Here is a 14,367-nt window from a genome sequence, read left to right as displayed (position 1 = left end):
TTCTGTTCTTGAAAACGTTACAGAGTTTACTTACTTGGGGAGTATCATGAGCCAAGATGGTGGATGCATTGCTGAAATTGATGCTCGTATAAGCAAAGCAAGTAAAGTTTTCGGTTCCTGGAAGAAAAGGGTATTTATCAACAGGCAGTTTTCAATCTCCACAAAAATGAAAATTTTTCGTGCTTTGGTGAGACCTGTTTTGCTATATGGATGTGAGACTTGGTCCGTTACACAACCAAACTTGCAACGTTTGAATACATTCCACATGCGGTGCATTCGATCGATTCTTGGTGTCTCAAGATGGAATAAAATCAAGAATTCAGACAATTTAGAACGAGCTTGTGAAGACCCTATTGATATGACAATACAGAAACAACGTTTGCAATGGCTGGGCCATCTGCTACGCATGAATGACAATCGTCCCCAAAAACAACTACTTCGCAGCAGACTTAGTAATGCAACAAGACCAACACATGGGCCTAAACAGAGATGGATAGATGTTGTCACAAGAGACCTCAGATCATTACACATCAGTCTTCGTGATGCTGATGATCGTGCTGCTTGGAGAAGCGGTATTACGCTGCGTTGCCAAAACCCATAGTGGGTATGGTGGAATCAAGGTCAAGGTGTGTGTGTGTGTGTGTGTGTGTGTGTGTGTGTGTGTGTGTGTGTGTGTGTGTGTGTGTGTGTGTGTGTGTGTGTGTGTCTGTGTCTGTGTCTGTGTGTGTGTGCGTGTGTGCGTGCGTGTGTGTGTATGTGTGTGTGTGTGTGTGTGTGTGTGTGTGTGTGTGTGTGTGTGTGTGTGTGTGTGTCTGTGTCTGTGTGTCTGTGTGTCTGTGTGTCTGTGTCTGTGTGTCTGTGTGTGCGTGTGTGCGTGCGTGTGTGTGTGTGTGTGTGTGTGTGTGTGTGTGTGTGTGTGCGTGCGCGCGCGCGCGCGCGTGTGTGTTCGTGACACACAACCGGATACTTCTGGCGTGAAGAAATGCTATTTCTCACCATTAGGCTGCTGATACATATACCCTCATTTTGTGTTGAGAAACTTCGTTGTCGTCGGACTCACAGCTAGATTTGAATGCTGAGCGCGCTATTCAAACCTGACCAGACACATTCCTGATGGTGTCACGGTGATTTGGTACCCCAGTGATTTGGTACCCCAGTGATTTGGTACCCCAGTGATTTGATACGCAGGGTACCATGCATAACATCAGTGAAATGATGGCACCCCATAGGATACCATTTCACCGAGAGCGGTTTCAGCAAGCAATATTCGGGAACGACGAAAGCGGGATAGCGTAAAAATCTCTTGCTGATTTATGTTATCTAGCAGTGACATCGTAGAATGGAAACGAATGAGAAGGCATTTATTTGATTGCTTAGAAGAACACAGTATGCGACCTTGTCCTTCGAAACAAAGAAAATGTCGTAACTATATCCTCAGTCCACAAAGATTACCTATCTACTGCAACTGCCGTCAGCCAGAGGAAGGATCAATCACGTCGCTCAATGTAGAACCCTTGATGAGGCACTTCCCCAATTTTTAGTAGGGTCTTTACAGACAGTTATCAAGTTATGACAATCTTAGTGGCAACCTCTAGCTAAGCTTTGGAGACTCAACGACTTCGCTGTTGTGGTCATTTTTCCATCGTCTTGGTCACGTGTTATAATATCATCATGGATGGAGCTAAGGATTAAGCAATTGCAACAATGACTGATGATTATACACTCGCAGAAATCCGTATACTGACTAGACTATCCTTTTAAAATAAGGTGACCATGTGTGGATACCGAAATCTAACAAAAGATAGACGCCAAACGCTTAATTAGTAATGAAATGGCCAGGATTAATTAGCGGATGTTCTGTGTGTTGCTCTAAACGCCAGTCGTACCGTGTTGTTGGAGCAAAAATCATTGCTATAAGCATTAGGTCTTTCTACATGTTGCTAAAGTGTAGCTGATTGCAATATTTTGATTGCTTTAGTGAATCACAGTTCCTTTGCAATCCGTTAATTGTTCGCTCATTATTACCGCTGCATGGTGCACGTGTCAATTAGCGTGCCAGACGATGTCATCTGGTGCTAGTTAGCAGTTGTTCTGTGTTGTTGCCGGCCAAAATATTAGTCGTAGCAGCCGAGGGGTTAGCACTTTAGTGCTTCTTCATTTATAACTATAGTGTTTTGCGAACTGTTGATATGACTAGAACTTTCTTCATCACATCCGGGTACTAGCTTATAATTATCTTGCAAAACGAAACAAACCAACGAATAAAGAAATGGAGGTGCAACATGTCGCATGCAGTTGCCTGGAACAGTACGTCGTTCAAATCTCTACAGGAAACAAAGATGGTCATCTAGAAATACTTTAATAGCATCATTTGGTAAAGCAGTCGAAATTACTTAGTACTATATACCATGTTTATGTTTTATGTGTGCGAAGCAGATACAATAATAATAATTAAATAGGAAATTTCTATTTGATCAGAAAACACAGCAGTGTCCTGACGTGACAGCTAACCACGTTTGTTTCTCTTTAGCTTCTACCCCTCTTCGCTTAACATCGAAGTCTCACGGAAGAGTTGAAGTCTACTACAACACAATGTGGGGAACAATATGTGACGAATTGTGGAGTAAAGAAGATGCAGACGTAGTCTGTCGACAACTGACATTCACACCGGCACTAAACTATCACACCGAAGCATATTATGGTCCGGGTTCTGGACAGATCTGGTTAAGCAAGGTCCAATGCAAAGGATCCGAAAGTAATCTCGGCCAGTGCACGTTTCCTGCCTTGGATACCAACGAGTGCTCACATAAACATGATGCCGGAGTTGAATGCGCTGGCGAAAGTACACATTCCTCTACTTAGAGTATAGTTTAACTTCTTTAATTTGATAAAAATTTGTAGTGGCTCCATTATCTCTTCGTCTCGTTGGTGGTTCGTCTCACAACGAAGGCAGACTGGAGGTGTTTTATGGTGGGATGTGGGGTACGGTGTGTAATAATAAGTTCGATTGGCGGTCGGCCAAAGTAGCGTGTAACCACCTCGGTTACTCTGGAGGAGATACCAAAAGACATATACAAACAACGTTTGGGACAGGAACGGGAAGGATATGGCTGGATAAAGTACAATGCAGTGGCAGCGAGCAGTTATTAGATCACTGTCAGCACAGAGGCTGGGGGATCACTGATTGTGATCACAACAAAGACATTGGAGTTCAATGCACAGGAAATGGTAAACTATCAGAGCATCTAAATAGTAGCCAAATGGTGTCGATTAATGCCACTTTAACTCACGAAATCTTTTTATAGATTCATTTGCTGTGCGTCTGGTCGGTGGCAAGAACGGTGGCGAAGGTAGAGTGGAAGTATACTACAGCAAACATTGGGGGTCCGTCTGTAACAACGGCTGGACGCTAAAAAATGCTCATGCAGTATGCCGTCATCTGGGATATAGTCGAGCTTCTGAAGTGCGGTCGTTCGGAAGAGGATCAGGCCACATATGGATGAACAACGTTCATTGCAAGAAAAACGAGTTACGCCTCAACGACTGCAAGTTTGACGGTTGGGGCAATATTGGAAGCTGTCTTCACGACGACGACGTGGGAGTCGTTTGTGAACAAACATTGGGTATATAGACTATGTACAATAGCATGCACCGATCCTGCGCAATTTAATTCAAATATCGTTTTGTCTTGTCAGGTTTGACTCCTATACGTCTCGTCGACGGAGACGGCTCGTTTGGACGACTCGAAGTGTTCTACAGCGGAATGTGGGGGACGGTCTGTGACAACAAGTGGGATCTAACCGATGCAAACCTAGTGTGTCGAAGGCTTGGATTTGTAAAGGCGTCGTCGTATAAAGGTAACGCGTATTACGGACAAGGAACCGAGCACATTTGGTTAACAGACGTTGAATGCAATAAGTTTGATAACTATTTGGAGGATTGCTCATACTCGGTCTCTGGTGATAGTTGTGAACATTCTCATGATGTCGGTCTCGTTTGTACAAACGAAGGTATAAGAGCTATATATCTAGGCCACAATAATAAAATATTTCTTCAGAAATCCGTCCGCGCTCGCTTTATTTTATTATATATATGACCTTTAATGAATGCACAAAAATGTATCCGTTTTAATACGTCATTTATCTAGACAGTTGTTGTGACACACTCAAACTCTACCAAGTTGTTACATACGCCTTTGAGGAATGCTGGTTAATTGTATCTAAATAAATTTAATAAAAAGTTAATATTTTTAATAAATAAAATAAAGAAATTAGTAATAAATATTTAATAAAAATTACAACAAACTTTAAATGTGTAAGTTTAAAATTTAAAATTTATTTAATACTTTTAAAGACGCGCCCATAAGTCAAAATTGATGCGTGCGCTTATGTCAAACAATCAGTTTTATTCTTGTGGTCTTGTTTAATTAAAAATACTTTAGCTGTTCAAACAACGTACTGTGCTTCTATACACAGGACAACCTTCGCCTCCCGTGGTCAGACTTGTTGATGGTCGTTCAATGAACGAAGGTCGCGTTGAAGTGTTGCATGCAGGAGTGTGGGGAACCGTATGTCTGAAACTTTTGAACAAGAAATTTGCAAACGTAGTCTGTCGTCAAATCGGGTTCGCTACAGGCAAAGCCGTAAACTCTGTAGCTGCTCGATTTGGGGAAGGAGTCGGTGTAACATGGATGAACGAGGTCAACTGCAAGGGAGATGAGTCGACATTAGAGAGTTGTAAATTCTCAGGTTGGGGAACGTCTCAGTGTCAGCATTCAAAAGATGCTGGAGTTGTCTGTTACGGTTCTTCTTCAAGTCATATATTTTTCAAAATATAGATAATTATTACGTTTCGTATATTAAATAAGATTTTTGTTTTCACAGAGTCTAAGAAAATCAGACTAGTCGGTGGAGCGACACCGAGTCAGGGTCTACTACAGGTCTATTATAGTGAAGTATGGGGCACGGTATGCGATGACGGATGGACAAGCGAGGACAGTCGAGTCGTGTGCAGGCAGCTGGGATACGGTAGTCCGTCGGTTGTCAAAGCGCGCGCGCAATATCACCACGACAACGGCTCGCGTCACATCTGGATGTCCGGAGTCAGTTGCAAGGGCGACGAGTCTCATCTTCACGATTGTCCGTTCGACGGTTGGGGAGTGACGGCATGTCGCGACTCGGAGAACGTGGGCATCGTGTGCGAGGGCTACTCTGCAAGTATAAGTCAATTAAATATACGAAAAAACGTGAAATAGTCATAGTGGTTTGTTCACTCGTTACATGCAGCAAACCCGGTTGTGGTCCGTCTAAAAGGGTCCAGTCCCGAGGTCCACAGCCGAGGCAGAGTTCAGGTATACTTTGCAAATACTTGGGGCTCGGTGTGCGACAGTAATTGGAATATCTATGATGGACATGCCGTTTGTCGTCAATTGGGGTACGAAAGAGCGTCGACTGTGAACACGGGCGCAACGTATGGTCCGGACGACTCTGTCGTACTGATGGACAATGTTCAGTGTACTGCTAACAAACGTCGCATACAGGACTGTGATTTCGCAGGATGGGGAAACAAGGCGTCTCACTGCTCGAAATCAAGAAAAGCTGGAGTAGCCTGTTTTGGACGATGTAAGTATTGTTAATATTAATTAATGCAACATTTTGCATGCACACTGTATCACCCCCTATTGAGATTTTGAAATACCTTTACAATACTGCATGCACTACACACGAAGCAGAAAACCATGTTTCAAATAAACGATGATTGCATGCACTTTTGACTGTAATATAAAAACCAAACACACCTGTAATAATTTAAGTTTTTATAACAGAAAATACAATTTAAGGCTTGCACACAATGTGTCGTCTGAAAGATAAACGACGGCTATTTTATATGTTGAACTTGTATTTTGCAACTTTTATATCAACCTCGTGTTTGGCGTTACGAAAGGGTAGCGCGTTAACTAGGAGACGATGCACACATGCGGTTTAATGTAAATCCGGTTTTTATTAACTTAATGTGAACAGACAACGTTGTTAGGAGACGCAAAACGAAATGACGTAAGATGCGAACGCAAACACGTAAGGTTTTGCGTTTAATGTAAATCCAGTTTTCAAAAATTAATTTGCAAAATTAATAGAAATAATTAAATATTATTATCAATATTTTACTATGCTTATATACTGTCGTAATATTTCAGTTAACTGTTTTTCTCTTTAGTGATTAAAACTCTTAACGTGAGATTGGCTGATGGGAACAACAGCAGCACGGGCAGAGTCGAAATCTTATATCAAGGCGTGTGGGGTGCTGTGTGTGATGATTTGTGGGATATCCATGATGCTGGAGTTGTATGCCATCAGTTGGGCTTTACAAATGCAGTGGGGTTTCATCGAGTGTACAGCGAATCAGAGACAGGACACATTTGGATGGACGACGTGCGCTGCAAGGGATCAGAGACAAGACTCCAGGATTGTCGCTCACGTCCATTGGGACATCATAACTGTATTCAGACTGAAAACGCTGGAGTTACTTGTAATTAGGATTACAGAATTTGTTTCCGATGTTATCAGAACGTGCCTCGTTGCTGTATCTGAGTTTGGTCTGTTTAGACTTTATGATATTAGAATGACAACACGTGGGGATAGTTGTTTATTATGAGCACCGTATGTCACGTCCTTTGTCGTATGTACAATAGATGTGATAGACAATGCAGGGCGCAAGCTAAATAAAGCGGTAAAAGTGTTGTGTCTACATCGACTGTATTGTCTCGTAAAGCTTGTCGTCTCGTCTCTGCAAGAATCTGTGTGAGGCGACCGTGTCTCAAGCTAGAGTAGACCCCTAATACACCGTAGCTGTAGGTAACCAGAGGCCTTCCGACATGGATCATTTGATCGAAGTAGAACGGAAGTTAGGCTTGGAGGGCGAGGACCTCACATCTTTCGTAATAGAACAGCAGGGGATCAAGAGGAAAGAGAGGCAACGAGAGAGAGAGAAAGAGTTGAAGAGAGCCCTGTGCATCTTATATTCTGGATCCTTCGTGCAAACGGGATCCGAAAGATTTCTTGCAAATGGGATCCGAGCCGTCTGCTGATACCGACCGCTTCAACCTCTTCATCGATAACAATGCAACGTCTCTACGCTTACTCTAGCAGTTGTATGGCCGCGCTCTTACAGCGACGCGGACGTCACCATTTGCCTAATGCTTTTCACTGTGCCAAATGCATCGAGGCATGTCACAGATCGCTTTCCAACTATTATTTGCAGACTCTAGAAAATAAAAGGAAACAGCAGAACAAATTTAGAGTCGCTGCGTGGTTTCCTTGCTTTACTACAAAATGAATTCCGTTTGCACCAAATTTCTTGCAAATGGCATCCGACATGTTCTCCTCTACAGATCGCTTCCAACTTTTTTTAAATGTGCGCGAAGTTTAATTAACGGCTCGAGCAGAGGTCTAACTCATTTGCATATTTCCTTTCACCCTATAACTTTTGAGCGAACGGTTTTTAAAAACTCCACACAAGAAATGCTTACGATAAACCCGTGAGTATCGTTGTTTGCTAGTTTTAAATGGACTCTGAAGCATGTAGTATCTAGACATGATGCACATTTTTCAGATAATGGCTAACATTAGCAAGAAACTGCAATAGATTGTTGTATTTCAGAAAGAACAGAAGATATAATCTTTATTGCAATTGCTTAAGCTATTCTATTAATACGTAACATTCTACTGTTTGGTGTCAGCTGATTATCAGTTGTGTGGGTCTTACAACTTAGTAATGATATCATGTGTTTGTGTTTGTGTGTGTGTGTGTGTGTGTGTGTGTGTGTGTGTGTGTGTGTGTGTGTGTGTGTGTGTGTGTGTGTGTGTGTGTAGGTGTGTGTGTGCGCGTGTGTGTGCGTGCGCGCGAGCAATAAACAAGCCATAATTTCACCTTATTAGACCAAGCTTGGCAGCTAAACGAGCCACTGCATTAACAAAATAAGAGAAAATATTATAGCCATACAGTTACCAACTTAAATGTACATGTGTCACACATGACGTGAGACATACGTGTATATAGCGTGTTCCTTGAATATACCTTTTAACTAATATCAAGTATCCTACCTTAACGGTCAGGCCACAAGTTGTTTGACAGAAATTTGGCTTACAAATCCATGCGTGGGTGCGCATTTTATTTTCTATTTTTCGATTATTAATATTTTAATATAAATATTATGTAACATAAACCACACACTACACTAACTGACAGAAGCACTGAACAATGCGTGCCTCCACAGCAACACGTCGTCGTCCGCGTAGATAGACTAATTTTGTTAGTACCCGGATGCGGTCTGGATGCCCGGATAATCTACTCACGTGTACGAGAGATTTTTCTAGTTCCGCGAGACCTATTAGAACAATCGAGATTTGCTAAACCCTCTTACTTCGCGTTCTTCCAGTGCTCTTTATTGAATAGAATGAATTATTTGAATCAAAATACTCTGATAACGCACACTCATGCAAGTAGAGTTTACGCAAGAATATACTTGAAATGTACACGACTTGCCATTTCTTATTTTAATTTGCTGTGCTATACCGTGCTGTCCTACATGCAATAATGACGTCAACGCGACAAACTTTATTAGTAGAAACGTGTTACTGTAAATATTACGTTTATTAGTTTGGCACAAATCACATTTAGAGCTCAAACACGAAGTGAGATAGCCAGCAATTAGAATATTCAACAAAATGTTGTAGTTAACATATAGAGATTGAATAACAGAATAAACACACAAACAAATAAATATAGTATGCATAAATATTACGTTCTTGTCTAGTCAATGTAGCATCAGACACAACAAACAGACACAAGCATTCTCGTAAGGAGATTATTCGTAAGTCAAGTTGAAATCTTGCTATCTCTAGAATTCCTCTTCTTCATCTTTAGGATTCCCCCTTTCATCATTTTTCTTGCAACAGCACGAGCAGCAACACGAAGGCTTCCTAAACGCCCAACGAATACGACTGATATAGTGGACAAAGGTAATCAGACGATGACATAGGATTGTTGTAAACTGAATTGTGACGATGCTTCCATAAATCACAAGAAACATGAGACCCAAAGCGTTTGTGTAGAACACCTGAAGATCTGCTAAATTTGCCAACGTCTCGATCAGCAGTATCCACAAAACGTTGGCGACCAGAAAGAGGAGAACCATTCCGTTTCGCAGTTCAGCAAGACTTTCTTTTAGCTTAGTTGCTCTTGGCTGCAGTAATTACGCAAGTTGCAGAACTAAGTTAATAGTAAATTGCAAATGTATATTTAGCTTACTGTTTGGTGCTCAGAGATTTCCGGCGTAAGGTACTCTTCTTTGCATTTATTCCAAAATGCTAATTCTCCGTCTTCTAGTGATTCAAAATCTAATTCTTGAAGTAGACGCATAGCATCGGAAAGAATTTTTTCCTCTAGGTTTAACAAACGAAATTTTGTTATAATAGCGAGCAGAAATGAAGATATACATGCACCAAAACAAGTCACCTTGCGTGAAATTTCTACGCTTCGCCATTGCAAACATGATCTTTTTAATGTAACCTGTTTAGTTTAAATAAAAAAAATTTTGTGGACACTCTATTTCCTCTTAGCACATACCCGGATTATCCACTTACCTCTTTTATTTTTAAGGCAGTCATTTAAAGTATCTTCATTCAGGTTGTCCAAATCATGAATCTTATCTTTGAGTGTTTGAAAATGTTCTTCTTTAAGATTGAGCTCTTTCAAGAAATCGTGTACGTTATCCTAGAAGGAATACACATCATTATTAGATTTTAATTAAGTCGCATACCAACCAATGCAACCAATGCGGTGCTATAATTTTAGCATCAGTAATGTTATTACACGTTTGCATGACGTTACTAATGTAACTACTCTATTACATGCTAAATTTTAACAGTAATAATTCAGAGCGTATATAAAGCGTAAGTTCCATTTCAGTTTTTATAATATTAGAAAACATGATGTAAATGTACGATTACTAAATGACGAACGGTATACTCTTCCCGACACTTGTGTAGTGCCATGGTTTTGACCTTGCAGCACTTTAGCAATATATACGTAGCTCTTTGTTGGCAAACAGCTGTAAATATTTGAGAGTAAAAGATTTTAATAAATTACAAATTTTTTGTGTGTCTGATAATACCTGTCACGGAGTCGCTTACCTCGTGTGGTCACCTTCTATCAAACAGTGCGCTTATACTTAGTATAAAGTCGACGGCATTTAGCAGTATAAACGGAATTTGCGACTACCAACTTGCCAAATGCCAAATAATACTCGACAGCCTTGCTATTAATATAGCAGCAACAGATGACATGAGAACTGCTGCATAACAATGTGCTACAATGTTTACATAATACAGTTCACACTTAAGACTCAAAAGTCTATTATATGTCCCAGCATGTCCGCTTCACAACATGATGATCTGCAACACGAGATCAACCTTACACAGAAAGCCAGTCTTAGCTAAGGTAAAAGCAAGGCATAACACCATTGCTACGAATCATGCTGTTGCTTGGTTGTGGGCAATACCGAACCTAACCTAATTAGCTCGACCTCGCCATTTTACCTCATGAATTTGTATTAGCCGTAAGGCTATGGCTTGGAATTCCTCCCTTTCCTTTTTCTTCTCAGTCCCTGAAGTGTGTTTGCGGCCAAGTTTTAGATCCTTTTGGCTATCATTTATAAGTTGCGGTTACAACATAACTCGCTCTGTGACGTCATCTTTCACTTTTGACTAAAAACAAGTATGTGAAAAGAGAGCAACGATGCTCCAGTTATGATGCCAGTCGTCCTGGTGATATTTTTCACCCTGAATTTTCGGGTCGAGCTGCGTACTTTGACATCACGGTGAGCTATATATATATATATATTATTTTTAATACAGATAACAAAGATAACACATATCCGCCTATATATATATATATATATATATATATATATATATATATATATATATATATATATATATATATATATATATATATATAGTTTACAGCTTCTGCATATGATCAAAGCCGCTGTTAATTAAAAAGCAGGTGCTGCAGCAGAACCTGCTGAAGACAGGAAAGATGATCGTCACGAGGCCAGATTAATGGTAGTGCTTTACCCGCTTGTTGTTGAGACTTACGGCTTTTGGACTCCTGCCAGTTTGCAAACACTGAAGTTAATCTAGTCAAGAGTGTCCCCTGTAAAAAGTTGTTCATTTTCATAGACGCAGAAGAACCAGATGCAACAACTCTCAATAAATTGAACTGTGTATATATTAAAATGATTTATCAAAGGTTAATAGTAGATACCGTTGAGGTTTTTTCGTGTAGGATCTACCTTCAGATAGCAATAATATGGTTCAGTAATTAAAGAAACAAATATATATATAAAGCTCAAATTGTCTGTCTGTGTGTGTGTGTATGTTCGCGTTTGGCGGCCACGTCTTTTGTTCGTTCGCAACCGAAATCGGCACGCACATTCGGCACACACAGAGAAAGGTTTGCATGAAAAAAATAAAAGAAATAATACACCGGGTCTCCTGTCGAGGGATCGACCCACGCGTAAAATTTCTCAACGACGCAAACGCTACACATTGCAGTTCATTCGAACACACGCCCGCACCGGTCCCGTGTAGACCCTATGCATCGCCGTCCTTCGCAAAGCTTCCAGCAATCGAATATCTCGTGCCGACGAAACTTACTCTTCTATCGCTTGCGTTTCCCTTCAAATTCTGATTGCATTTGCACCGAATCCAACCTACACGTTTTCTGCAGGAAGCGCTACACGAGGAGTGTGTCGATTTCTATCGAAACAAGCGCGAAGAGCAAGATTCGAATTTATTCAGCATATCCGGGACCTCGCAACAAAGATTGCACGTGACGTGTCCACAGACCTATCTTTACACTACAGTCTTGCCCGTACGAAGGACGGGCCATGGATCCTAGTATATATATATATATATATGGTATACATATGGTATATATATGAATAGCAACTATTAATTAATAACTAACCGTTGCTAAGATTCGCACAGCAAGCTCGGGATCCATCTGATTTGCAGAAATTTTAGAATGCAGTCTTTCAATGTCTTTCCGGGTTATCGATTCGTCAACCGTTCGAATGTCCTAAACAAACATTTACAAAGATAATTTAGAGATACTATCAAAACTGTTAAAAGCTAGCATGCAAACCTCATATGTCATGTTTACAAAAAATGTCGCATCGTCATAGCCGGCCTTTTCAAACTCTTTAACTATTTCTTGGTCCTAAGCGAATCAGATCACATTATACATCTCTCTGTCACTGCATAATATCTATATTAACTGTGAATTGCTACCGTTATCCCACAATGCCGTAGAAATCCCTTAGTTGTCTTTCGTTCACTTTCAGTTGTTAAAGTGTCTAATTTAATGGCAACAAAAAGATAAGCATAAAGTCAACCAACTGATTCTCTAATAACATTGCATTCGCTTAATTAAACACCTGGTTCCTGGTCGTCATTGTTTTGCTCATCCGATCTGCAACACCAACACAACTTTCGCATTGCTCTAGAGATCGAGTTAAAAAACCTCTCCCAAGATAAGCTATCGTCTTGACCTGACGTCTCTCTCGTACCCCACCCTTGATCATCAAGATTGCAGATTGCGTAGATAATTAAAAGCAAATAACCGGATGGCAAACAAAGCAAGTACCAAATAGAATGAAACACACATGTGAACTCAAATGGATGAAGAATGGCAGTTGCTAAATAAATCCCAGATAACGCTAGCACGTACCACGTACTCACGGGTACGTCTCTAAGACCGAAGTATTCAGACATAGGAGTAGGTGTAGTGTTTGACAATTCGTTTAGTTGCTCTTTCGGGTCTCCTAGTTGTTTGAAAGCAACTACCGCTTGATATATTATACCAATGACGACGGCTCCCATCAAAATAGCAAATACAAACGTTAGAAACTTGGCAACAAGCCACTGAACTTTCTGAGGAAACACAAAGCAGATGAAACCAAATAAGACGCTGACGATCAGAAAAATAACAACAATAGCAATTTCATTAATGTTGTACGTAACAGCAAATCCAGCAGAAACGATAAGTATGACGGTAGAAGGAGCGATAATTCCTGAGACCCATAGTACTGCTTGATATAAAATAAACAAGAGCGACACGTTGTCGTTTCTTCTCGCAGTGTCTGCACCATCCGAGCACAATTTGCCCAAGTTGACAATAGTCGATGGGATCCACCGGCGACGTTGCTTGAAAAACTCGTCAAAGCTTGTCGGACAATGGGTTTCGTTCTTAGCAGCCGCGCAGTACTCCAAACGCCAACCTGCTTGGACCAGAAGCAAGGAAAGCCATCTGTCTTCTCCCATATCTTTCTGCAAAAATTCAAACGATTTCTCGACGTTGCTGCGATACGTGGCCAGAACAGATTTAATGGCTTTGATTCGAAACAAGCTAAAGCAACCGGGACAACACATGACAGATCCGAGAACGTGCTCTGCTGCTTTCTGAAACCAATGGCTAATTGCATAATCAAACACTTGATACCAAGCGATGGGACCGGAGCCTGATGGATGAGTACGTCCACATACACCACCGACTAGTTCGTCTCGTTGCAGTACGTCGATGAGCTCCTCTACTGACTCCCTCTCGAAAGACACGTCGCCGTCTGTGGTAAGAAGATAGATGTCGCTAAGATCGACAGAGCTGTCCTCCGTGCTCGTCGACTGTCGTAGTTGCTTCTTGATCAAGTAATAGATAATGTAGGTCATGTACATAACTTGGCTCCAGCGTTTCTTCCTTTTTACCTTACTATTGTCTTTAACGTGAATAAAGAAAGGAATGTTGAAATCGGTACTCCCTACATCTATTTTAAACTGAATACCGTACGGAGTAGCTATTTTCTTCAAGTGCAGTTTTTGCAGCTTAATCTCCATCTCCTCTTGTATCAAATGCATCAACTGTAGGACATACTGATTGACATTTTTTCCTTTCGCTCCTCCGTCAAAGAAGATATGCGCTTCGTACATTGTCAACCTTCCTGGTTTTTTGCCATTTTGCTTGTTTTTTGCGCCTGTCGTGTTTGCATCTCCTTTTGCTACTTTCTTTATAGACGAGAGAAGACGACGTTGTTCAGATTCGCTCTCTTGGTACATCGTCGTACAAAGATAAACTTTTGCCTTTCTTTTTATCGTGTCTTCTTCCGTCGTCCTCTGTTCACGTGTTTTGAGCACTTTCCTGTTAAGAACCAAAAATTGCTCCTGAAAGCAACTGCTGTAAAATGGTTGAATAAACAGTTGTTCCTCCTTCATTAGTGGAAACATCTTCGGTAATGACGCGTAAAGAAAGCAG

General features: G+C 40.9%; 3 protein-coding genes across 3 annotated transcripts in view; 1 reads left to right on the top strand and 2 right to left on the bottom strand.

The window, feature by feature from the left end:
- The window catches only part of LOC134191161 (deleted in malignant brain tumors 1 protein-like), an 11,246-nt gene extending 4,502 nt beyond the window's left edge, over nucleotides 1-6,744 (top strand). Inside the window, exons 4-11 of the mRNA XM_062659743.1 lie at nucleotides 2,531-2,842; nucleotides 2,902-3,228; nucleotides 3,306-3,623; nucleotides 3,696-4,010; nucleotides 4,476-4,814; nucleotides 4,884-5,216; nucleotides 5,286-5,621; nucleotides 6,214-6,744. Of these exons, the coding sequence (XP_062515727.1) occupies nucleotides 2,531-2,842; nucleotides 2,902-3,228; nucleotides 3,306-3,623; nucleotides 3,696-4,010; nucleotides 4,476-4,814; nucleotides 4,884-5,216; nucleotides 5,286-5,621; nucleotides 6,214-6,533 (2,600 nt within the window). The 3' untranslated portion in view covers nucleotides 6,534-6,744. The remainder of the gene's footprint in view (nucleotides 1-2,530; nucleotides 2,843-2,901; nucleotides 3,229-3,305; nucleotides 3,624-3,695; nucleotides 4,011-4,475; nucleotides 4,815-4,883; nucleotides 5,217-5,285; nucleotides 5,622-6,213) is intronic.
- Nucleotides 6,745-8,671: 1,927 nt separating this feature from the next.
- LOC134191352 (uncharacterized) lies at nucleotides 8,672-12,675 on the bottom strand. Its single transcript, XM_062659962.1, has 8 exons — nucleotides 12,500-12,675; nucleotides 12,354-12,418; nucleotides 12,208-12,282; nucleotides 12,031-12,141; nucleotides 9,642-9,771; nucleotides 9,514-9,567; nucleotides 9,307-9,440; nucleotides 8,672-9,241 (listed from the first exon to the last, which is right to left on the bottom strand). The coding sequence occupies exons 1-8, from the start codon at nucleotides 12,558-12,560 to the stop codon at nucleotides 8,897-8,899; spliced, it is 975 nt and encodes a 324-aa protein (XP_062515946.1). The 5' UTR covers nucleotides 12,561-12,675; the 3' UTR covers nucleotides 8,672-8,896.
- Nucleotides 12,671-13,891, bottom strand: LOC134191566 (chitin synthase chs-2-like). The gene is made up of 2 exons (XM_062660187.1): nucleotides 12,804-13,891; nucleotides 12,671-12,760 (listed from the first exon to the last, which is right to left on the bottom strand). The coding sequence occupies exons 1-2, from the start codon at nucleotides 13,791-13,793 to the stop codon at nucleotides 12,671-12,673; spliced, it is 1,080 nt and encodes a 359-aa protein (XP_062516171.1). The 5' UTR covers nucleotides 13,794-13,891.
- Between the last annotated feature and the right edge of the window lie 476 nt (nucleotides 13,892-14,367).

Source organism: Corticium candelabrum, chromosome 15 (assembly GCF_963422355.1).
Source record: "Corticium candelabrum chromosome 15, ooCorCand1.1, whole genome shotgun sequence".
NCBI lineage: Eukaryota > Metazoa > Porifera > Homoscleromorpha > Homosclerophorida > Plakinidae > Corticium > Corticium candelabrum.
The sequence above is the reverse complement of the archived record's forward strand: the minus strand, read 5'-3'. Positions and strand labels throughout refer to the sequence as shown.

Excerpts from the sequence above, each read along its gene's own strand:
- LOC134191352 (XM_062659962.1), bottom strand. The coding sequence starts at position 12,560 with ATGCGAAAGTTGTGTTGGTGTTGCAGATCGGATGAGCAAAACAATGAC. Across the intron at positions 12,419-12,499 it reads CAATGACGACCAGGAACCAG|ACACTTTAACAACTGAAAGT; the intron begins GTGTTTAATTAA and ends CCATTAAATTAG. Across the intron at positions 12,142-12,207 it reads TTGTAAACATGACATATGAG|GACATTCGAACGGTTGACGA; the intron begins GTTTGCATGCTA and ends ATGTTTGTTTAG.
- LOC134191566 (XM_062660187.1), bottom strand. The coding sequence starts at position 13,793 with ATGTACATGACCTACATTATCTATTACTTGATCAAGAAGCAACTACGA. Across the intron at positions 12,761-12,803 it reads TCGGTCTTAGAGACGTACCC|CAACTGCCATTCTTCATCCA; the intron begins GTGAGTACGTGG and ends GGATTTATTTAG.